The sequence below is a fragment of the Babylonia areolata genome, chromosome 1 (assembly GCF_041734735.1).
Source record: "Babylonia areolata isolate BAREFJ2019XMU chromosome 1, ASM4173473v1, whole genome shotgun sequence".
NCBI classification, from domain to species: domain Eukaryota; kingdom Metazoa; phylum Mollusca; class Gastropoda; order Neogastropoda; family Buccinidae; genus Babylonia; species Babylonia areolata.
The window spans coordinates 7,951,807-7,975,630 of NC_134876.1; the positions used below are offsets into that span (position 1 = coordinate 7,951,807).

The 23,824-nt window shown below is 43.0% G+C and overlaps 1 protein-coding gene across 3 annotated transcripts in view; it reads right to left on the reverse strand.

Moving 5' to 3' along the window:
- Positions 1-23,824, reverse strand: part of LOC143291097 (equilibrative nucleobase transporter 1-like) — a 38,120-nt gene continuing 14,296 nt past the window's right edge. The window contains exons 1-11 of one of the 3 annotated variants that reach the window (XM_076600730.1): positions 17,024-17,675; positions 14,737-15,313; positions 14,184-14,230; positions 13,177-13,253; positions 10,994-11,086; positions 7,558-7,753; positions 5,960-6,214; positions 4,427-4,528; positions 3,419-3,620; positions 2,661-2,775; positions 1-1,377 (exon numbers count right to left, since the gene is read on the reverse strand). In XM_076600730.1, coding sequence (XP_076456845.1) covers positions 1,123-1,377; positions 2,661-2,775; positions 3,419-3,620; positions 4,427-4,528; positions 5,960-6,214; positions 7,558-7,753; positions 10,994-11,086; positions 13,177-13,253; positions 14,184-14,230; positions 14,737-15,170 — 1,776 coding nt within the window. In that variant the 5' untranslated portion in view covers positions 15,171-15,313; positions 17,024-17,675 and the 3' untranslated portion in view covers positions 1-1,122. Of the gene's footprint in view, positions 1,378-2,660; positions 2,776-3,418; positions 3,621-4,426; positions 4,529-5,959; positions 6,215-7,557; positions 7,754-10,993; positions 11,087-13,176; positions 13,254-14,183; positions 14,231-14,736; positions 15,314-17,023; positions 17,676-23,824 lie in introns of those variants that run through there. The other 2 variants (XM_076600722.1, XM_076600738.1) reach the window with 2 other exon arrangements.

Consider the following 23,824-nt stretch of genomic DNA (forward strand, 5'->3'; position numbering starts at 1 on the left):
ACCAGCAAAGAGCAGCAAAGAGTGGTGAAACAACTCATTTCGTTGAATGCTTTAGTGGCGAAATGGCCACAAAAAAGTCAAAGGGCAAGCGCTGGTCATCCTGTGGGTAGCAAGCAGCCACAATGTCTGTGATGGCCATTGTTGTTGTCCGTCGTTTTTCATCAGTCTATTGCACGCACGCACGCATTCACTCACTCGCACACACACACACAAACACACGTACACTGTTCAGGTACTGTCAAAATAAAATAAAACAAAATAAAGTACATAAAAAAACAACAACAACACGGCATCACTGTGTCTGTGGCTGCAATTATTTTGACCAGTTTTTTGCCCCCCCGCGCACTATATATATATATATTATAGGCATTGATAACAAAAACAAAAAATCCACTACACATGACGCACATATCACTACAAAAAGGAGCAGGCCTGATACGCCTACTCTGATCACTCCGTCACCCTCAATGACCTCTTGAGAGTTTGATCCTTTGTACTGTTTAGCCTACCCACCATTCCAGTTCTGCCTATTCTCTCTTTCTTTCATTCACGTGCGCATGTGCTCACACACACACACTGACACACACACACACACACACACTCCGCACTTGGATGAATATTAAAATAATTACGTTTGTGTACAGATCTCCAACAAAACAATAAGGCGTCTACACAGATGTTAGAAATAAACATTTGGAGAGGCTGAAAACTGCGTGAACTAGGAGGGAAGTCTCACAGCTTTGGAACAGCATTCAAACCAGTTGGTCTACAAAGACGAACTGGAAACTGGCGAATCGAGATCACCAATTTTAGCCAACAGCGAAACTAGAATCGGCGAATCGGGAATGGGCGAAACGGGAATGGGCGAAACGGGAATGGACGTAACGCGAATGGGCGAATCGGGAATGGGCGAAACGGGAATGGGCGTAACGGGAATGGGCGAAACGGGAATGGACGTAACGCGAATGGGCGAAACGGGAATGGACGTAACGGGAATGGACGTAACGCGAATGGGCGAAACGGGAATGGGCGTAACGGGAATGGGCGAAACGGGAAGGGACGTAACGGGAATTGGCGAAACGGGAATGGGCGAAACGGGAATGGGCGTAACCGGACGACACCCTACAAAACATCAGAAGTGATCAAAGCAGAACGAGAAGGGACATCACCATCACCATCACCGTCACCATCGCCATCCTTCAGCGAGGAGGCATGGCGGTCGGGGGGCAGCTTGTGTCCAGCACCATGGCCGTCAGCAGACAGTGGGCGGTGGTCAGTGGTGCTGTGGTGGTCAGCGCTGACCACTGTGGCTCTGAACAGCTGTACCGCGGGGTGGACCAAGGTCAGTATGGACATGGCCAGCATCACGGAGTTCACCTGCCATCACAAATGTAAGATGAACGACAGCAACAACAACAAAAGTTGGAAGTTCCTCAGTCTTCTTCTTCGCGAAAGGCGAATCTGGAAGGTGGCAGAATGGTTAAGACGCTCACCTGCCAATACAGAGTCCTTGAGGGTCTGGGTTCGAATCCCGCTCTCGTCCTTTCTCCCAAGTTTGACTGGAAAATCGAACTGAGCGTCACCTCGTTCGGGTAAGACGATAAACCGAGGTCCCGTGTACATTACGCACTTGGCGCACTGAAAAAAAAGAACCCACGGCAACGAGAGTGTTGTCCTCAGGCAAAATTTTGAAGAAGAAATCCACTCGGATAGGTACACAAATATATTGCATGCACTCAAGACCTGACCGAGCGCGTTGGATTATGCTGCTGGTCAGGCATCTGCATGCCAGATGTGGTGTAGCACATACGGATTGGTCCGAACGCAGTGACGCTTCCTTGACGGAGAAACTGAAATCGAAAATGAAAATTGTTCGTGAGCAATGGCTCCCACGTTCACCTACGAGTGGGCTTTTAAGTGCATGACCGTTTTGATCTCGCCATATCGGCAGTCATACTCCGTTTTCGGAAGTTATGTTTTTCAGTATGTTACGTCTTTGATACCATTATTTTCATAATTCATTTTCTACTTATTTTACGTTGCCGTCGCCGTTGTGTTCATAACGTTGTTGATTTTGCTTTAAAGCCGATTGGCCTGAATATTCATTAAAACTGCGTAATGTCTAAACCTTAGCAACTTATCTGAGTGATTGAAGATTAAGGAAAGCAATGAAAAGAGTAACACCAAGGCAGATGTTTCTGAACACCCCCCCCCCCCACACACACACATGGACACAGAGAGAGAAAGAGAGAGAGACAGAGAGAGAGAGAGAGAGAGACAGAGAGAGAGAGAGACAGAGAGAGAGTAAAAAAATGATGTCACTCAAGGATAGATATTTTAGGTATTGCCTAGTCTTGCAGTAGCAACAAAAACAAAGATAAAAACACTACTACTACCACTAGTAGTAGTCCGACTACTACTACAACTACTACTACCACTAAATAAAAGAGAGATTGAGCGTGCGTGCGCGCGCGCGCGCGTGTGTATGCATGTGTGTGTTCGTGCATATGTGTGTATGTTGAGAGAGAGAGAGAGAGAGAGAGAGAGAGAGAGAGAGAGAGACAGAGACAGAGACAGAGACAGAGAGACAGAGACAGAGGTGAGTGCGAGAGGGCGCTTGCTCAAACACAAAAAACCAACGAACATCAACATTGCCTTACCACATGAAATCCGGCAGCCTGGAACCACAGGACGAAGGCGTACTGCAGTAGACTGAACACCCCGCCCACAAAGTCACAGACACTGAACAACGCTGTCAGGTATATGGGGGGAAACCTGTGGGCACACACACACACACACACACACACACACACACACACACCATAATTAACACACACACACACGCCTGCCCGCACGCACACGCACGTACACACACATCCACAAACTCAACACACACACATTCATTCACGCACAATCACGTGCACACATGCGTTCATAACTGATGAGTGCAACACACACACACACACACACACACACACACAATAACAAACAGACACACCCACACACACACTCAAGATAGACAGACAGAGACAGAGAGACAGACAATGACACAGACAGACAGACATGGACAGACAGACAGAGACTGACAGGAGGGCGATGATGTTGGCATCGACACTGTAGAGGCAGGAGCGGAGGGCAGCGGACAGACAGAGAGACAGACAGACAAGGACAGACAGAGACTGACAGACAGAGACAGACAGACAGAGACAGAGACTGACAGACAGAGAGAGACAGAGAGAGACAGACAAACAGAGGCTGACCGGAGGGTGATGATGTTGGTATCGACACTGTAGAGGAAGGAGCGGAAGCAGCGGACAGACAGAGAGACAGAGACAGACAGACATACAGAGAGACAGACAATGACACAGACAGACAGACATACAGACAGACAGACAAGGACAGAATAACAGAGACTGACATGAGGGCGATGATGTTGGCATCGACACTGTAGAGGAAGGAGCGGAGGGCAGAGGACAGCAGGCAGGCGGTGAAGACGGGGGCCGGGGGGCCGGTGTTGGTGGGCAGCAGGGCACACACAGACAGCAGCACGGCCAGACTGCTGGTCACTGCCAGCATCACCACGCTGGGCAGCACGTGGCGGTTCCTGGCCACTGGCTGACCTGCACACACACACACACACACACATAGACACACGCACGCACGCGCGCGCGCGCGCACGAACACATACAGCACGCACACACACACACACACACACGCACACACAGAGCATGCACACAGACAGACACACACACAGAGCATGCACACACACACACACGCTCACAGAGTTATGCACACAGACAGACACAGAGCACACACACACACACACACAGAGCATGCACACATACACATTCACATGCACACATATACACACAGAGCATGCACAAACACACACACAAACACACACATAGCATGTATTCACGCGCGCGCGCGCACACACACACAAGCACTCACAGGGCATGCACACACACACACACACACACACACACACACACACACACACACACACATCATGACACACATAGACACACAAACAACCGAGCACTGGGTTATATTTACAAAAGTTAGTCAGAAAAAACACAGTCATTCCAATACATGAAATCGGTGATAAAATAGTTATAACACATAACAATCTTCGGTGATAAAATTGTTATGAACATCATACAACAATCTATCCACTGTTTATTAAGTTTCCCATCTTTGAACACACACGTGCTTTGAATAAATCACAAAAAATCAAAATTGACTTTGGTTTGTGTTCTTTTAGGAAGAAAGTTAATTAATTCTACAATTATCAAACTTTGTGCTGTTGATACAGTTCACAAACAGGACTCACTTTTAAGTACAACTGCCTAACTCTTTGGGCGTGGACAGACTACAGATTTGCCCAACAGGCCTTCAAGACCAATCGCCCATGATCGCTATTTACCGGCAAAAACGTATTTGAAGAAATCAAAGGCAGCTCCAGACAGCAATGCGATGGGGAGACCAACCATCATAGAGTATAGCAGCACGTTGGTGTAGTGACTCACTGTGAGACAGACACAAAGTATGGTAACACGTTCGTGTAGTGACTCACTGTGAGACAGACACAAAGTATGGCAACACGTTGGTGTAGTGACTCACTGTGAGACAGACACAAAGTATGGTAACACGTTGGTGTAATGACTCACTGTGAGACAGACACAAAGTATGGTAACACGTTGGTGTAGTGACTCACTGTGAGACAGACACAAAGTATGGCAACACGTTGGTGTAGTGACTCACTGTGAGACAGACACAAAGTATGGGAACACGTTGGTGTAATGACTCACTGTGAGACAGACACAAAGTATGGCAACACGTTGGTGTAGTGACTCACTGTGAGACAGACACAAAGAATGGGAACACGTTGGTGTAGTGACTCCCTGTGAGACAGACACAAAGTATGGCAACACGTTGGTGTAGTGACTCACTGTGAGACAGACACAAAGTATGGTAACACGTTGGTGTAGTGACTCACTGTGAGACAGACACAAAGTATGGTAACACGTTGGTGTAGTGACTCACTGTGAGACACACAGTATGGCAACACGTTGGTGTAGTGACTCACTGTGAGACAGACACAAAGTATGGCAACACGTTGGTGTAGTGACTCACAGTGAGACAGACACAAAGTATGGCAACGCGTTGGCCTCATATATACTGAATCACATCAACCAAAAATAAGTTGACTTCGGAAAGCTAACCCAGACATTTTATATGGCTGAATGGAAGTAAACCCCGCAGGGTGATTTACATGCCGATTGTTCAACGGATATCTGTCTTCATGTGTCCTGACACATCAAAGAGATCCCCAGATACATAAATGCCGTAGAGACAGAAGTATATCCAAATCTGTTCATGCTAAATAAAATTATATTCACGGCAGTGTCAGACGAAAGGTACAGATAAAGAGAGAGAGAGAGAGAGAGAGAGAGAGAGAGAGAGAGAGAGAGAGACAGACAGACAGACAGACAGACAGACAGAGACAGAGAGAGAGAGAGAGACAGAGAGAGAGCGCCAGCCAGCCAGCCAGCCAGAAACAGAGAGAGAGAGAGACTGAGACAGAGACAGTGAGAAGAGGGAGAGACAGCAAAACAGAGAGACAGATAGAAATAAATATGCAGACAGAGAGGCTGGTACTGAAAAAAGTGGTTACATATTCATTAGTGATGCGATGTGATAAGAAACTCTAGGGAGAGCTGGACAGGACAAGGTCTTCAGAGAAAAAGCCCCCCTCAGCCAAGACAGGCTAGTACATTATATTCAACTAAAGCAAAGAACTTTAAATTCATTTATTTATCTATTTATTTATTCATTGTAGATCTATGGGTTTTCTTTCTTAACAAAATCTCAAGGAGGTAATCTGCTGACTGTACACACCTACAATAGTACTCTATGTCTTCTTGCTCAGCTAACATTCAGCCAAGTCGACACACACCTTCCTCTTCAGTGTCAAACACAGAGGACAGCCAGGGGTTGAAGGAAGCCAGGAAGAAGGAGAAGCGGAGCTGTAGCAGTGCCATCCACGTCACTTCCAGAAGGAACATCGTGGACAGCAGACAGTCTCTCAGGCTCGGTACCGATAGGTTTCCCTTCTCCTTCCCCGATGTTGTCACAGCGTTTGGACAGCCATTCTCCTGATCCCCACATCTCTCCTCTGCCTTCTGGTCTGTGATGCTTCCAGGAGTCTGGTCTGAACAAGTGATAAATTCAAATAGCCGGTTAAAACAACTGATAATTCGATACGTCGATTGGTCAACGCACTGACAAACAGACTGATCCAGCGATCAGTCAGTTGGGGTTGATATGTCGATCTCTCAGTTTCAGTTTCAGTTTCAGTAGCTCAAGGAGGCGTCACTGCGTTCAGACAAATCCATATACGCTACACCACATCTGCCAAGCAGATGCCTGACCAGCGGCGTAGCCCAACGCGCTTCGTCAGGCCTTGAGAAAAAAAGAAAAAAAAAAAAAGAAGAAAAAAAAGAAGAAAAAAAAGGGGGAATAAATAATAGATAAGCGTACATAAATAAGTAAATAAATATATAATTAGATAAATAAATAATTATTATAATATGAAAAAAGGTAATAATAATAATAATAATAAATAAATAAATAAATAATCAATCAGTAAAATAATAATAATAATAATAATAAATAAATAATCAATCAGTAAAACAGTGAATTAATCTCTTGGTCAACCCATTGACTAACAGATTGATCCAGTGATCAGTAAGGTGGAGTTGATATGTCGATCTCTTAAATCAGTATACCAGTGAATATATCTATTTAGTCAAGCAATGAATCAGCTAACAAGTTTCAGTTTCTAGGAGGTGTCAAAGCGTGTGGACTGATCCATATTTTTTTTATCTGCTTTAAAAAAAAAAAAAAAAAAAAAAGGAGCAGATGCCTTATCTTCGCATAGACCCAACGCGCTGAAAAGACATTAATCAACTGACTAAAGTAAAATAGAAAAAAAGCCCACAAAACACGCACTCCTGAACACCAAAATTAAGAGTTTGAGAAACACAGATAATAGAAACAGAACTGTATCTAACTTGTTTGAAACGACTTAGAGACAAGAAAACGATCTTGTGATTAGCCGGTTTTATGTTGCCTTCTTTTCGTGCTTACTTTTTTTTTTTTTGGTGATAATTGTCATTTATCATAAAAATTTTGTCTTATGATATTGCCAGCCTACATCTTAGGTGTATTTTATCGCTTTTATAGACAACAAAAATATGCAGTACAAACGTCCGTTGAAAGGCATTTCCTTGCTGTTCATTTTATAGAAGTGCTCTTGGTTTGCTTTCGTGTGTTTTGTTGTTTATTGATTTTTGCTTGTTGATTTTTTTTTCTCTTCTCTGCCTGCCCGTCTGTCTTTTATTTGCTGTTGTTGTTGTTGTTGTCTTGTTATTGTTCGTGTTACTCTTGTCTTTTCTCCTCCTGTACACACACAGTTATACACATCTTCCACCTCCATCTACCCCACCCCACACCCTACCGCCCCGGCCCTCAATACACATTCTATGTACAAACCATGCTGCAGATCGTTCAAAGGTTGAGCCGCCTCAGTGGGGACGTCTTGTGACAGAACGGGAACACAGTGCTGCTCCGTGCTCCAGGTGAAGTGTGTGCGGGGCATCAGCATCACAGTGCTGCCCAGCGTCAGCACGTGCAGCCCGCACAGCACCAGGAAACTGTCCCGCCGCCTGAAGCCTTGCTCGTGAGCGAGCTACACAAGATGGGTGACGTCAGGCAATACGAATTATGAATACTTTTTTCCTTATACAGTGTTAAAAAAGAAAAAGAAAAAAGGCAAGGCCTTCAAGACTCATTTGTGATACACTTTAAAAAAAAAATCTAATCGTTAAAATGTGTTCTGTATTTGTTATTATAAAGCTTCGCGTTTAAAAAAAGAAAAAAGAAAAAAAAGTCCTAACCAGATTCGAACCCCGCGTGTTCGGGTGAGAAGAAAATGTCTTATCCATTACACTAACTGACGTTCTAAAATTTAATATTTGAACATACTTTTTTAAAGGGCGATAAATCAATTGCAGTATTCGCAGTGAGAACGCTGTTTAAATCATATTATTCTGGTGTATCTTGGGCATTCAAAAAATCTTTAAGGGCAATAAAAACAATTCTTTTTAAGTCCGCGGTAAAGGAGACGTGGCTATCGCCGCAATCACACTGCAACATTTAGCCGTTTTCTCTAGATCTAGATAGATATACATGTTTAGTTACACCCGCCGGGAATCTAGTACGACACGGTCGATTCAATTTCTCTTTTATGTTCATTCTAGTTTTATAGTTTTAAAGTTGATATGAAAATTTAGTATTTTGTTAAACTAATAACATGTAGAGCCAAGTACAAGTACTTCTAAACGTCGTATGAAGTGAAAAGGACTTCATTTTGAGAAAAGTCAAGACTGGAAATTTTTTCGTTTCATCGTGATCAATTCAAGGCTATTAACTCGCATGGTTTACAATTTTTAACTGTGAATTTCGACTGATTCTGTGGATATTTTTTATGGCAGTTTGGGGCATAATCCAGTAAGTGATGAGGCGTTCACAAATCTTTCTCTGAATAAATATTTAACGGTCTCCTTCTCCAACTTCCCATCACATGTTATCGTGTATTGTCCATTGAATATAGGATTAAACGGGCAGGTCAACAACTTGAAACAAAATGGCGTCGTTCGCGTTCGCGAAGAATATGAGCACGCGCTTTGAATGTGTATAAATATGTGTACACAATTGATTTTTGCCCATGACCTTCGGGACTCAGCCAACAGATCTGTAAAGTCCTCTCGTCGTATTGATTTTAGTATTTTCCGAAAAAGACCACTTGGGCGAATGAACATAGTGAAAGCCCTGTACACTGAGAGTAAAACACACAAGCTTTTTATGTATTGAGCATAATTTCAAAATGTAATGTTTAAAGTCTTAACTCCCGAGAGCAAGGTTTCGGTTGCGCCCCTTTTCTCTGCATTCAAATTTTGTATTACGTGTAGCTGACACATTTTGTACTTTCCAAAGTCAATTCAGGTCTAGATTGGAAGCTGCTAGGCAAATCTCGCTCTCTGCCATAAATGAAGCCAAACCGTAGCTTTATTAGGCTTTTATTTTGAATAAACCTTCACCGACGTCACAGTGTCAGACTCTGGTGAGAAACTGGCTTGATTCAAATCGCCCGCCATTTATAGTCCGGTTCAGGCTTTAAGATGAGAAAGATCAGTTTAAAGCAAATTAAGTCCCCTAGCATTAATTACAGATTAATTTCCCTTTTTTACTGCCTGCACCAAAACGTCTGCAAAATAAATAAAACTTCCATGCTTAGCAAAAGAAGTTCCTGTTTGAACAAAAAATGATAATAATGACTGCTCTTGTTGTTGTGTCAGAATACCAGATCAAAGTGTCAAGTTTAGAGAATACCAAAAATATAAATATAACAGTAAATGCAGTTTGCATATAATTTGGCTTCTTTTTTATATATTTTTTGTGCCCATCCCAGAGGTGCAATATTGTTTTAAACAAGATGACTGGAAAACTGAATTTTTCCTATTTTTATGCCTAATTTGGTGTCAACTGACAAAGTATTTGCAGAGAAAATGTCAATGTTAAAGTTTACCACGGACACACAGACACACACACAAAGACAACCGAACACTGGGTTAAAACATAGACTCACTTTGTTTACACAAGTGAGTCAATAAAATGAAATGAAATAAAAAAAAAAAAAAAGAAAAGAAAAAAAAGGTGTGAATGTGGTAGCCGTAACACATTCCCCTGCAACTATGCCAACAGAAGAATTCTATGCATTTTATCCCTGTGACAGCAACGTTTTTTTCTGGCAGATGATTACTTGAAGTGCAAATATGAAAGAAATCCTTTGAAAAAGGGTATAACATATAAATATTCAAATAACACGCGTCTTTTCTTGATATTTGCGTTCATGTTTGTGTGTATGTATCTCTCTCTCTCTCTCTCACTCACTCACTCTGTGTGTGTGTGTGCGTGTGTGTGTGTGTGTGTGTGTGTGTGTGTGTGTGTGTGTAAACTGGTGGTCCTGATGACTTTTCCGCGCTTGAAAAAAAAATCACGTTGGTATCGCGACTTGTTGTAAGGCAGACATCATGGAAGTGTGTCAACACGTAACAGTATATCACAGTAAACATTAACGCGCTCTCCTTGTGACCTTGTGACTACAGGTTAGTGTAATGACTCCATGAAAGGGTAGTGGCGGCGGGTGGATGACGTGTCTGACTGGGACGCGTGCTAAGATCCTGGGTTTGCTTCACGCAGAAGCCGGGATGTGGATACCACAAAATTGTGAATACGTCCTTCCTTGGTGTTTTGGAAAGACTACAACTGGCCATTTTCAGCCATCAAGATCAGCTGCATGTTATGAAACACACACACACACAGAGATCCGAGGACATCTACAGTTCATGCACACGCATGTGTGTGTGTGTGTGTGTGTGTGTGTGTGTGTGTGTGTGCGCGCGCACGCATGCGTGTGTGTATGTGTTAAAAAATGTTAACGGTCCCATTGAGGCAGTGAATTCAAATTCACTGAGTCTGGGGCTCGGTGTAGGAAGGCATGGCCAAGTCCGCACCTTCCACCGTCGGGCACCCATTTACACCTGGGTGGAGCGAGGAAAATCGGAGTAAAGTGTCCTGCCCAAGGACACACCATCTGGCCGAAACAGAGCCTCGAACTCTGACCACTGGTGAACACTGGATAATAACTCTATTGCCTAACCGATTCTGTCACGGCGCCAAATTTGTTTGCACGCATTCATATATCGGCATCTCTCTCTCGCTCACTAATAATAATAATAATAATAAATATATATATATATATATATATATATATATATATATATATAGTGTGTACTTGTGTGTGTGTGTGTGTGTATTTGTGTGTGTGTGTGTGTGTGTGTGTGTGTGTGTGTGTGTGTGTGTGTACCTTGAGGAAGAGCATGACGACAGAAGAGCTGTCGTACAGTCCGCATAGAATGGCGATCACCGTGGACGCTGCTTTGTCAAACAACGTTCCAATCTGTATACATGAAAAACATATGATCAGTGTAATATATCTGTTTAAGTCATAAATTTTAACGTTGATGTTTGCCGCCGTGGCGAAGCGGTTAGCGTCACGAAACGACGGCTGGGAAGACGCGGGTTCGATTCAGTCCCAGCGGAGGTCGGTTTTTCGACCCGCGGTCGGCTTCTGCCCCTCGCTGAGTGTGCTATGGGCTTAAATGGGAAGACTGGGACCACACGGTCGTGTATCACCCACTTCAGGGATGCATCTTTGGGTACGTTGCTCAATTTTCCTGACCAACTCTACAAGTGTTTGTATCTCTCGGACCTGGTTAATGCCGACATATCATTATGATAGAAAGCGCAGTCCCAATCTTAAACTGGACCTCCATCCTCCATAACAGCATCGTCATCATCATTATTCTCCGCCTCCTTCATCGTAAAAAAAAAAAAAAAGAAAAAAAAAGTAAGTCCCCAGTTATGTGGGCTTTCATGTCCTGCTCTAATGGTGACATCAGTTTCGACCCCCCTGTTTCCGTGACAGGGGTGAATCCTGACATCTTTGGTGTCAGATTCATTAAGGACTGTCGATGGAGGAACGTGGTGGTGGTCTCCGCTCTGTGGTGACGAACGCTTACTCAATCTGGCTCATCGATTTAACAATTATTGTCGTCTGTATGGGGCATAGTAGGTGGTGCCCTGGGTACGTTAAATCAGAACAGGCACTACTGAACACCACTGAAGTGACTATGAAGCAGTGTAGTAAATGTGACAGTTTTGTGTTGACACGGTTGAGCATTTGTATGGTTTGACAGTCCTGATATGGCCCTCTGCGGTCGGCTGGACTATAAGCAACAAGAACAAGTTTAGAGTCTCCTCTGGTGTGTGGCTTCCTGGCGACCTAACATCAATAGTTCCCTGTGGGCTGCTGACGGATGGGACCACGACAGACGAAGCCGGGGGTGGCAGTGTATGAGAGGCGTGCAGTGCAGATGATCAGGCAGAACAAAAATATTCATGAATCAAAAATAGAGGGAACTTCCTGGTACAGCCCTAAGTGAAACATAAAAATGGATGTGCCTATGCCTATTGTTCCAGTGATCTTTCGCTCGAGAAGAACTATGACTTTCGTCTTTTTTTTTTTTTTTTTTTTGCTGCGAGTCTGTCATTTTTCACAATCGTAAAATTTGATGTGGTATGTCATTTCTCAGAGGTAATTGTACAGAAAGCATAACAGGCTACTGACATGGAAGATGAATGGCGAATACGAGCTGTGGGCGACAATACTCCTGCTGAAAACAAAACTCAGCCAGCATATACTCAGGATTTGAATAATTGTCCCTAGGAATACGCAGATCTCTTTCTAAGTCACTAAATGCAACTGCTAACGGTAAAATCACTGAAAATGTGTCCCTATATACCCCAAACCAGTTCACACAACGGATTTTCACAGAGTTACAGTGGCTTGAGCAAATATACATAAATTTAGTCTAAAACAAAACAAAACAAACAACAAAAACAAAAGGAAATTCCGAAAACAAAGAATCGCGTTCTCAATTCTTTCCTTCCTTCGAGTACTTGCCTTCAGTTCTGAAATTTATAGCAGTATACAGGGGAGTGGGAATAAAAAGAAGAAAAAAAGAAGAAAAACAAACAGCATTAGACTGGTCTGGGAGGAACTGGAATGGATCGAGGTCATGCACTATCATTGAGCTGTGAGACACGGCATTCCAGTCAACAGAAACAGAATATATGACATTTTTATATTCCACCGAATAAAACTGAATAATACATAGGACATTGCTCTATGTCTCTGTCTGTCTCTCTTTGAGTCTGTGTGTTTGCGCGCGTGTGGATGTTTGTGTGCACGTGTGTGTGTGTGTGTGTGTGTGTGTGTGTGAGTGTTTTTGCAAACGTGTGTGTGTGTGTGTGTGTGTGTGTGTGTGTGTGTGTGCGAGTGTGCATGCGCGCGTCAGAGTGTGTGTGTGTGAGTGTGCATGCGTGTGTGTGCGTGTGCGCGCACGCGCGAGTTTGCGTGTGCGTGTGAGTGTGCACGTGTGTGTGTGTGTGTGTGTGTGTGTGTGTGTGTGTGTGTGTGTGTGTGACCTGAATATTGGTTATCAACAGCGTTACGCCGCCAAAGCCAAGAGGAGCCAGTCCTCCGAACAACAGCCAGGGATTGTCTGCACACACACACACACACACACACACACGCACGCACGCACGCACACGCAAACACACACACGCACACACACACACACACACACACACACACACACGCATGCATGCATGCATAGACGCATCAAATTTCAAAGGACTGTCCAAACTAATTAAATGGTGACATATGTTGACATGCTGCATTCAGAACTGTTAGTCACGCTAATGGATCACACACACACACACACTTTCACTCACCAGAAAATGAATACGAAATAACCAATTGATTTTGATTTTTTTTCAAAACAACAACAAAACTCTGTTAAAACATTGGCATTTCTTAAATGCAGAGCTGAAATGGTCCCGACTATATGTACAACTATTACTTTGCTATATGTTCCTGACAGTCTACGGTTGATCCTTGAATACAGCTAGACTACGTACACGTTATAACTTTAGTACAATGATGTCCCGTGTACACGTAAAACATTGGTGCAATGTCGTATTATCATTGGTGCAATGATATTCTGCACATACGTGACAACTGTGATGCAGTGTTTTCCTAGTTAAATGGTTCTACCCGTTGAGCCCTCTAGCATGCAGGGCAGCAACAAAGAACCGCCACTGTAATTGTTTTGGGCCTATCTCTGAATGGTACCCCAGGTGTGCTTCAGTTCTCTTTCGACTGTTAATGATGTCCAAAGTAAACGTAACAACTCTAGTGCAATGATGGTCCACCTGCACGTAATAACTTTGGTGCACTGATGACCTAAGTACATGTAAAATCTTCGGTGTTATGATGTCCCACTTACACATAAAAACTTTGGTGCTGTGATGTTCCACCTACCCGTAATAACTCCTGGTGCATTGCGCCTTAGGTATACATTATAATTTTGGTTCAGCGTTGTCCTAAGTACACGTAACAAAAATAAATTTTGGTACATTGATGTTCTCACCTGGTGATGTAAAAGCCACGAGTATAGCCCCAAGGTTAAAACACACCCTGAAAGACAAACAACGATATTTCACTGCCAGTCCTACATTTGGAAATGTGTATCTTACAATGACAAAAGATGAAGAAAGGGGAAAAAACAAACAAAACAAACCCCCACAAAAAAAGAAAAAGAAAGAAAGAAAAAAACCCACAAACAAACAAACAAAAAAGCACAACCCCCCCCCAAAAAAAAACACCCAACAACAAACAAACAAAAAAACCCCAAACAAAACAAAACGCGAACACATTAAGTACATCGGAGATAACCAAAGTGTTTTAAATCATTTCGGAAATTTACACATTCGTTCTTTGTCAACACTCTTAATTACTTACTGTATTACCAATGGAATTACATTCTCAGTGGTTTTGTAAAACATAATTGAATTCTCTTTCTCTCTCACAGAGTTCGAGCAAGTGTGTCAGTGTGTGTGTGTGTGTGTGTGTGTGTGTGTGTGTGTGTGTGTGTGTGTGAATGTTTGCGTGTGTAAATGTTTTATTTAAGCACATGAACTTACCAGCCAGCCAGTCTGCTAACCCTGGTTCCGAACTTGTATGAGATGAAACCAGCTATGCTCGTGGCGCCGTACAAAATGGCTGACGTGACGGAAAAACACAGCGACAACATGTCATCCTGACGGACACAGGTCATCACACCGTCTGACGTCACGTTGCTTAAGTCATCAGCCCCTAACGTCACATCAACCGTGCTCATGACGGTTATGACATCGGACTGGTTCAGTTCTGGGAGTTTACCAGGTCTGCTGACGTCAGTTCTGAAATCTGTGACGTTCGGCGCGTAGCCGTCACACAGGTGGGCGAAAACTCCTTCCTGTTTGAGCACGAAGACGAGGGACCCCCACCCAAACACCATCCCTCCAAAGAGGAACGTTTCCAGAAAGGCAGAAACCAGGATCAGCCAGCGCCATCGTCGTGCCTGCTGCGTTTCCATTGCTGGTCAGGATAATTCAAACACGACGTGACTCACCGTACGAGGCGAAGAGGAAGGAGGAGGAAACGAAGGAGAGTTTCAGGAGTTCAGTTTCAGTTTCAGTTTCAAGGAGCGTGCTGACTGGTTTCTTAAACACAACACATCTGGAGGGAAAAAAAAACCCACAAAAATAAAACAAATGCTTAACATATGCATAAACCGTATGTGCACGTCAGACCTTGAGAAAAAGGACGTGAAGCAGAAGGATAAGAAGAAGGAAAAGAAGAAAAGGAGGAGACGGAGGAAAAAGAAAAATTCCATTTTATATCATTTGTACAGCACAGTCCATTTCAGGGCTGAAAGCACGTGATAGTGAACTTAACACGCTTAGTAGCTGAAGCAGGAATAGCAGCAACAGCAGCAGCAAAGCTAAGCCACAACATGCTTTAATTCCTCGTCCGGGGTAGTATTTGTAGCTTGATGTTTGCGATGTGTGTTTCCAAGTGCTCCGATAATGTTATGATTGTGTGGCTATCATCAATTGGTGAATCGGGAACTGTATGAAGATCCCTGATTGGATGAATGTAAGGCACAGGACGGACGAGACTTGACTGAGAAACCAACAGATAGACTGGAGTCTGAGCCAACGGGGGAAAGATAAAACCTTAACAGACAAGTAAAATCATTTGACCATGAATCTACATTTCGTTCACACTTTGTCTCAGAGGGAGAAGAACTGAAATTTGCTTCAGAGGAAAATATATAGACAATCCCCCTCCCCCCTCTCTCTGTACACACACACACACACACACATCGTGTGGGGCAGGGAGGATGTATCAACTTGATGAAGAAGGGTCTACAGTGACACTGGCATAGTGTGGTCAGCTGATCACTGACAGAGGCACAGGGCTGGGGAGACACACGTGGCAGGGGTAGCAGAGGGACTGCGGGGGGTAGAAGGGACAGAGTGATACAGACAAAATCAGTGTGCGTGTGTGTGCACCGACGCGCGCGCCGCGCGCACTGATGCGCATGCTCCAGTGACAGAAAGACTGAGAGACAGACAGACAGACAGAAATTGAGACAGACAGACAAGTAAAGACAGAGAGAGTGCGAGCTTGACTGCCGCAGGAGAAAGAGAGAGAGTGATTGTGTGTCGGTGTCAGTACTGTGCGCAGCACTGACGCGCGCGCGCGTACTATGTCAGTGTGTGCTTCAGACCGTGCGTTAGTGTGTGTGTGTGCGCGCGCGCGCGTGTGTGTGTGTGTGTGTGTGTGTGTTTTCTATGCACGCGCACAGTGTTCGATACATTTTGACAGATACACTACTGAATTGACACAATTAAACAGTTTCAGTTTCGGTTTCAGTAGCTCAAGGAGGCGTCACTGCGTTCGGACAAATCCATATACGCTACACCACATCTGCCAAGCAGATGCCTGACCAGCAGCGTAACCCAACGCGCTTAGTCAGGCCTTGAGAGAAAAAAAAATAAACACTGACTGCTTCTGTGTAATCCAGTTTTACATTATTTCGTATTCTCGCTTTCATGAGCTAATTTTCTTTAATCTCATGGCAAAACCAGGCATTCTGTTTTTCCTCTGTGCCTGAGCTGTTAATCCCGAACACTTCAATGTTTGAACGCCAACAATACAACCCGCCATGTGCTGACACAGGAGTCGGGATCTAGGTCACAGCAGACGACAAGTCCGCCGCGACATGAGCACGTGACCAGGCTTGTGGCAACAGAAGCTGAGATTTGAAAGGTCTGTGCCGTCTGTCGGAATGACTGACAAACAGACTGACACAAAGCACTGAATATCCTGAGAATAATTTCACGGGAAGTGCAGTTAAAACACACTAAAACCACCACGTACCTTAGAATGAGGAAATCACAGTGAAAGAGCCAGACCACTTTTGGTGGCCAGCGTTCAACTGCTAAATGAAGGGCATCGACCGCAGCAGACGAACTTTTCAGTCTTTGTCGCGTGTCAGTGGATCAAACATAAGCAAAGAATTGTTGATCTATCATTTACTCTCCGGATCTCTGATCAAGCCTACCCATAAATTGCACACACACACACACACACACTTTGGAATTGATGAGATTTCTGCTCTCATGTTTCACGTCATTATAGCTTGATACTGCGACACTTGATTTGCTCTGTCAGCACTGCAGACGATCGCCACGAAACGGCACAACTTACAGATTTCAGTAAAAAGACTTTTCTGTTTGGCTTGAGTGGTAATGGTGTGTCACCATTGAGATATATGTATTTTTATATATCTATATATCTATGTGTATGTGTGTCACGGACAGTTGACTTCACACTACCAGTCACAGGCCCACCTTGCATTAAAAAAAAAAAAAAATGTTGATCGACTTGCAAATAGACGATGCAGCACAGACTGGCTTCAGTTGCACATAAATAAATAAACAGCACAATATCAGCTGTTAGAAAACCAAGCACGACAAAATACGAGGTAAGATACCGAACATCCGCAAGTCCAGTTCAGTTCAATTCAATTGCTTACAGGGGCGTCACTGCGTTCGGACAAATCCGGTCATTTTCGCCACACCAAATCTACCGCTAAACATATGCCAGACCAACAGCGTCACCTAATGCGCCTGCTTTAAGCTTTGAGGGGGGGGGGGGGGGGGGGGGGGGGGGGGGGGGGGGGGGAATATATACATATAACGCTAAGTCACATCTGAGTAGCAGATGTCTCACCACTGGCAGCTGTGTAAACTATCTCGGTTTGTCAGGCCCGAATAGAAAATAAAACAGAACTGACGAAATAAGATGAAATAAAATAGATTAAGGAATAAATGAATAAAGAAAAAAAAAAAACAAAACCCAACAACATTAGATAAATACGTAAATTAGAAAAATAAAAACAAGCACATGAATGATAATACTGATGATATCGATAGTATTGAATAAACGATCAAATAAATAAAAATGATCACACACACACACACACACACACACACACACACACACACACGCGCGCGCGCACTGACAAGATAATACGTAATAAACAGATATGAATATACACATACACACACAAGCAACACACACACACACACACACACACACACACACACACACACACACACACACACACAAACTCCTACGCACACGCTATTCACCCATGTCATATCTCTAACTGATAGAGCGAGCGAGCGAGCGAGCGAGAGAGAGAGAGAGAGTCACACAGACAGACGGACAGACAATACAGACAGAGACATGAGAAAAAACACAGAGCCACATTAACAACCACGGTCACGCCGGCCTATCGCATATTGAAACACAAATGCACATACGACAGCAAAATTAATGTTTACACAGAGCCAACACAACGGTGTAATCTGGAGTCTGGAACATTTTGACCCAGACAACAAATGAGGAGGTTGCGGGAACATTTTGTCCCAGACAACTATTGAGGAGGTTGTGGGAACATTTTGTCCCAGACAACTGTTGAGGAGGATGTGGGGACATTTTGTCCCAGACATCTATTGAAGAGGTTGTGGGGACACTTTGTCCCAGACATCTATTGAGGAGGTTGTGGGGACATTTTGTCCCAGACATCTATTGAGGAGGTTGTGGGGACATTTTGTCTCAGACAACTATTGAGGAGGTTGTGGGGACATTTTGCCCCAGACAACTATTGAGGAGGTTGTGGGGACATTTGTCCCAGACAACTATTGAGAAGGTTGCGGGGACATTTTGTCCCAGACATCTATTGAGGAGGTTGTGGGGACATTTTATCCCAGAAAACTATTGAGGAGGTTGTGGGGACATTTTGTCTCAGACAAATATTGAGGAGGTTGTGGGGACATTTTGTCTCAGACAACTATTGAAGAGGTTGTCAGTGGGGACATTTTGTCCCAGACAACTATTGAGGAGGATGTGGGGCCTTTTTGTCTCAGACAACTATTGAGGAGGTTGTCAGTGGGGACATTTTGTCCCAGACAACTATTGAGGAGGATGTGGGGACATTTTGTCCCAGACAACTATTGAGGACGTTGTGGGGACATTTTGTAACAGACAATTATTGAGGAGGATGTGGGGACATTTTGTCCCAACCAACTATTGAGGAGGTTGTGGGGACATTTTGTCCCAGACAACTATTGAGGAGGATGTGGGCAAATTTTGTCCCAGACAACTATTGAGGAGGTTGTGGGGACATTTTGCTCCAGACAACTATTGAGGAGGTTGTGGGGACATTTTGTCCCAGACAACTGTTGAGGAGGATGTGGGGACATTTTGTCCCAGACAACTATTGAAGAGGTTGTCAGTGGGGACATTTTGTCCTAGACAACTATTGGGGAGGATGTGGGGACATTTTGTCCCAGACAACTATTGAGGAGGCTGTGGGGACATTTTGTCCCAGACAACTATTGAGGATGATGTGGGGAGATTTTGTCTCAGCCAACTGTTGAGGAGGATGTGGGGACATTTTGTCCCAGACAACTTATGAGGAGGTTGTGGGGACATTTTGTCCCAGACAACTATTGAGGAGGATGTGGGGATATTTTGTCCCAGACAACTATTGAGGAGGTTGTGGGGACATTTTGTCCCAGACAACTATTGAGGAGGATGTGGGGACATTTTTTCCCAGACAACTATTGAGGAGGTTGTGGGGACATTTTGACCCAGAGAACTACTGAGGAGGTTGTGGGGACATTTTGACCCAGAGAACTACTGAGGAGGTTGTGGGGACATTTTGTCCCAGACATCTATTGAGGAGGTTGTGGGGACATTTTATCCCAGACAACTATTGAGGAGGTTGTGGGGACATTTTGTCACAGACAACTATTGAGGAGGTTGTGGGGACATTTTGTCCCAGACAACTATTGAGGAGGTTGTGGGGACATTTTGTCACAGACAACTATTGAGGAGGATATGGGGGCATTATGTCCCAGACAACTATTGAGGAGGTTGTGGGGACATTTTGTCCCAGACAACTATTGAAGAGGTTGTCAGTGGGGACATTTCGTTGCAGACAACTATTGAGGAGGATGTGGGGACATTTTGTCCCAGACAACTATTGAGGAGGTTGTGGGGATATTTTGTCCCAGACAACTATTGAGGAGGTTGTGGGGACATTTTGTCCCAGACAACTATTGAGGAGGATGTGGGGACATTTTGTCCCAGACAACTATTGAGGAGGTTGTGGGGACATTTTGTCCCAGACACCTATTGAGGTGGATGTGGGGATATTTTGTCCCAGACAACTATTGAGGAGGATGTGGGGACATTTTGTCCCAGACAACTATTGAGGAGGTTGTGGGGACATTTTGTCCCAGACACCTATTGAGGTGGATGTGGGGATATTTTGTCTCAGACAACTATTGAGGAGGTTGTGGGGACATTTTGTCCCAGACAACTATTGAGGTGGATGTGGGGACATTTTGTCCCAGACAATGATTGAAGAGGTTGTGGTGCCTAAACCCATTGCACACTAAAAAGAAAATCAGTAGAACGTAAAAAAAGAAAAGAAAAGAAAAGAAACGATGAGATAAGAACAGAAGAGAAAAGAAGAGTGGGTGAAAAACGAAATCCTGTACACCCAGCCATAAATCTTTTGAAATGGCTATGCGCAAATTCCATCTCCAGTTAATACAAAAACAGAAAAAAGACATGAAAAGAAAAGGGGAAAAAATCTAAAAAAAAAAAAAAAAAAAAAAAAAAAAAAACTCGACAAGTTTTTATAAGGTCATAACATAAATGCATCACAAATCAAAATATTTTTAAGCAACAACGAAAAATATGAGAAAAGAACAACAATAACAAAAAAAGAACAAATTGAAAAAAAAAAAAAAAAAAAAAAAAAAAGACATACAGAACACGCGGTCCTTCAGACAAGGCTACACCATAAACAAACCAGTGGTCAGTTAAAAAAAAAAAAAAAAAAAAAAAAAGAAAAAGAAAAGAAAGTACATGGAAAGAAATGAAAAGAAAAGAAAACAGAAATATCAAAGAAAACGATAAAAAAAAACCCACAAAAAAAACGAAGCAGAAAAAAAACAACAGAAAAAAATAACGCTGAAAGAAAGAATTGAAGAAAAAAAGGAAGCAAACATTCAGAACACTCAGGTAGACACCTATTGAGCAGGTAAGGACAATATCAACCAATAAACAAATTACTACTTCAAAACAATAGAATAACTCACACGAGAAACGAAAAAGAAATCTGAGAAAAGTGGAGGAAAAAAAAAGAAAAAGAAAAAAAAAAGAAAGGATGAGATGTGAATGCTGTCATTGAAAACTTCCACGTATTTCCGATGCTGCAGTCAGATTAGCAACTGCTTACTCAGGAATTCTCGTACCGAGAGCTTGTGATTCCTGCACGAACAGGGGCACCGATGTTAACGTGATAACACCACCACTCAGCACACACATTAACGGCCCACAGCAAACTCTGTTCTTCAAGCTCTGTGTCTTAGTCTATGCTCTCCAGTTAGTCTATGCTCTCCAGTTTTGTGTCTTTGCTTGTGTGTGTGTGTGTGTGTGTGTGTGTGTGTGTGTGTGTGTGTGTGTGTGTGTGTGTGTGTGTGTGTGTGTGTGTGTGTGTGTGTGTGTGTGCCCGTCAATTATAATGTCTGTTTCTCTGTCTCTTTCTCTCCTTTTTCAGTTCGTAGTGCTTTCTGTGTCTGTTAGATCTTTAATTTGATATCTGTCAGCCTGTACTCTCATTGATTCTATCTGTGTTTTTGTTTGTCTGTCCGACGGTCTGTACACCCCATTTCTGTGTCAATGTGTTTTTGTAGGATGCGTTTCTCCTGTTTCTATATGACGTGCTTCTCTGAATGTCAGCCTGACTCCTATTTCCCCAACAAAATACAGTGCAACATCTGCGCATATAAATAAGGATTTAAGACTTGTTTATTAATACATGTATCTATCAATCTATCTGTCTACATATCTATATCTATAGTGTGATTGTGTGTGTGTGTGTGTGTGTGTGTGTGTGTGTGTGTGTGTGTGTGTAACAGATTGTATTCAAATGAACTGCATTTTGTATTTGTATTTGTGTTGGCATTTATATTTCTTTTTATCACATCAGATTTCCGTGCGTAAAATTCGGGCTGCTCTCGCCAGGGAGAGCGCGTCGCTGCACTACAGTGCTACCCACTTTAAAAAAAATCATTTTGCCACATAGGTACAGCGCATTATATTTTTGGTATGACATACACATAGCCTGGGGTATGTGCTATCAATAACACACCACAGACACAGGCACAGACACACACAGACACAGACACAGGTTATTATTATCCACCTGTGCACCAGCAGGTTGATACTGCCACAAAAATTAGTGCAGCCATATATCCAAGAAGGGACTGAGTACAGTGTATGCTCTCCACCAGCACCTAATTCTACTCCTGATTTCCATTCATGCGCGGCACGTGTTAGATTCAGTGATCACCTTACTCTTCGTGTCGTCTCTGTGTATTTACCTAGAGGACCAAACAAACTTAATACGGAATGGTTACATAATGTTCAAGATAATGAAAAATGGTTGATAGGGGGAGATTTTAACGCCCATTCACCTTTTTGGGACAAAGATTGTGTATCAGTTACTTGTAACCGCTTTGTAGAAAATGTTGTTGATTCTTCCTTAAGCCTTTTAAATGATGGCAGCGTTACCAGAATCCCTGATATTGTCACTCACAGGGCGTCTGCTATAGATCTCTCTTTCATATCTGCTGCGTTGTATCCAGAATGTAAATGGACAACGCATAATGATACACTGGGAAGTGATCATCTACCGATCATCATGACTTTTAATGAAACTGAAAGATACACGGAATTTCAAAAAGACAAAGTCCCAAAGTATAACTATAAAGATGCTGACTGGGAGAAATTCGAAAGTATGCTTGCTTGCAAAAACACGGAGTCCGTAAACAATGGGGATATAGATAATTTATATTCCTTCTTTACTGACACCATATTACAAGCCGCCGATATATCAATCCCAAAATGTAATTCACTTAAATCAAACAAGCATTTAGGAAATATTTGGTGGACGCCAGCTTGTGGAGCAGCAGTAAATGATAAAAAAATGAAGTTTATAATTTATATGAAAAACAAGTAACAAGAAAATCTTATTGAAAAGAAAAGGGCAAACCATTATAGTAACATGGTCATTGCACAGGCTAAAAGACAATATTGGTCCTCATTCTGTAATAATGAGATATCCAGTCATAAAGATACTAAAAAGGTTTGGAAAAAATTCAATGAAATGAAAGAAGGTATAAATTTGCCATCTTGCCCAATTAAGACAGAAGACAAAGTATTTCCGTCCAGTGCAGAGAAAGCAGAAACATTTGTAGAGATGTTCTCAGAGTCTATGCGATTGGAAGGTCTATCGCCTAAAATGAGTAAACACAGAACCGAAGAAGAGAGCAAAAGTGATTACTCAGATCCAAGTCCCGATAACAGTCAATACATCAATGCCCACTCACACTCAGTGAGGTTAAAGACGCATTACTATCCCTCCCTAAAAAGAAAACATCTCAAATGAGATGCTTATACACTTACCAGAAAATGTTGTTGTTTTGTTATTTAAGCTTTTTCAAAAGTGCTGGATTGATGGTTTAATGCCAGCACAATGGAAAGGGTCTATTATATTACCAGTTCATAAACAAGGAAAATGTAAAACAGATA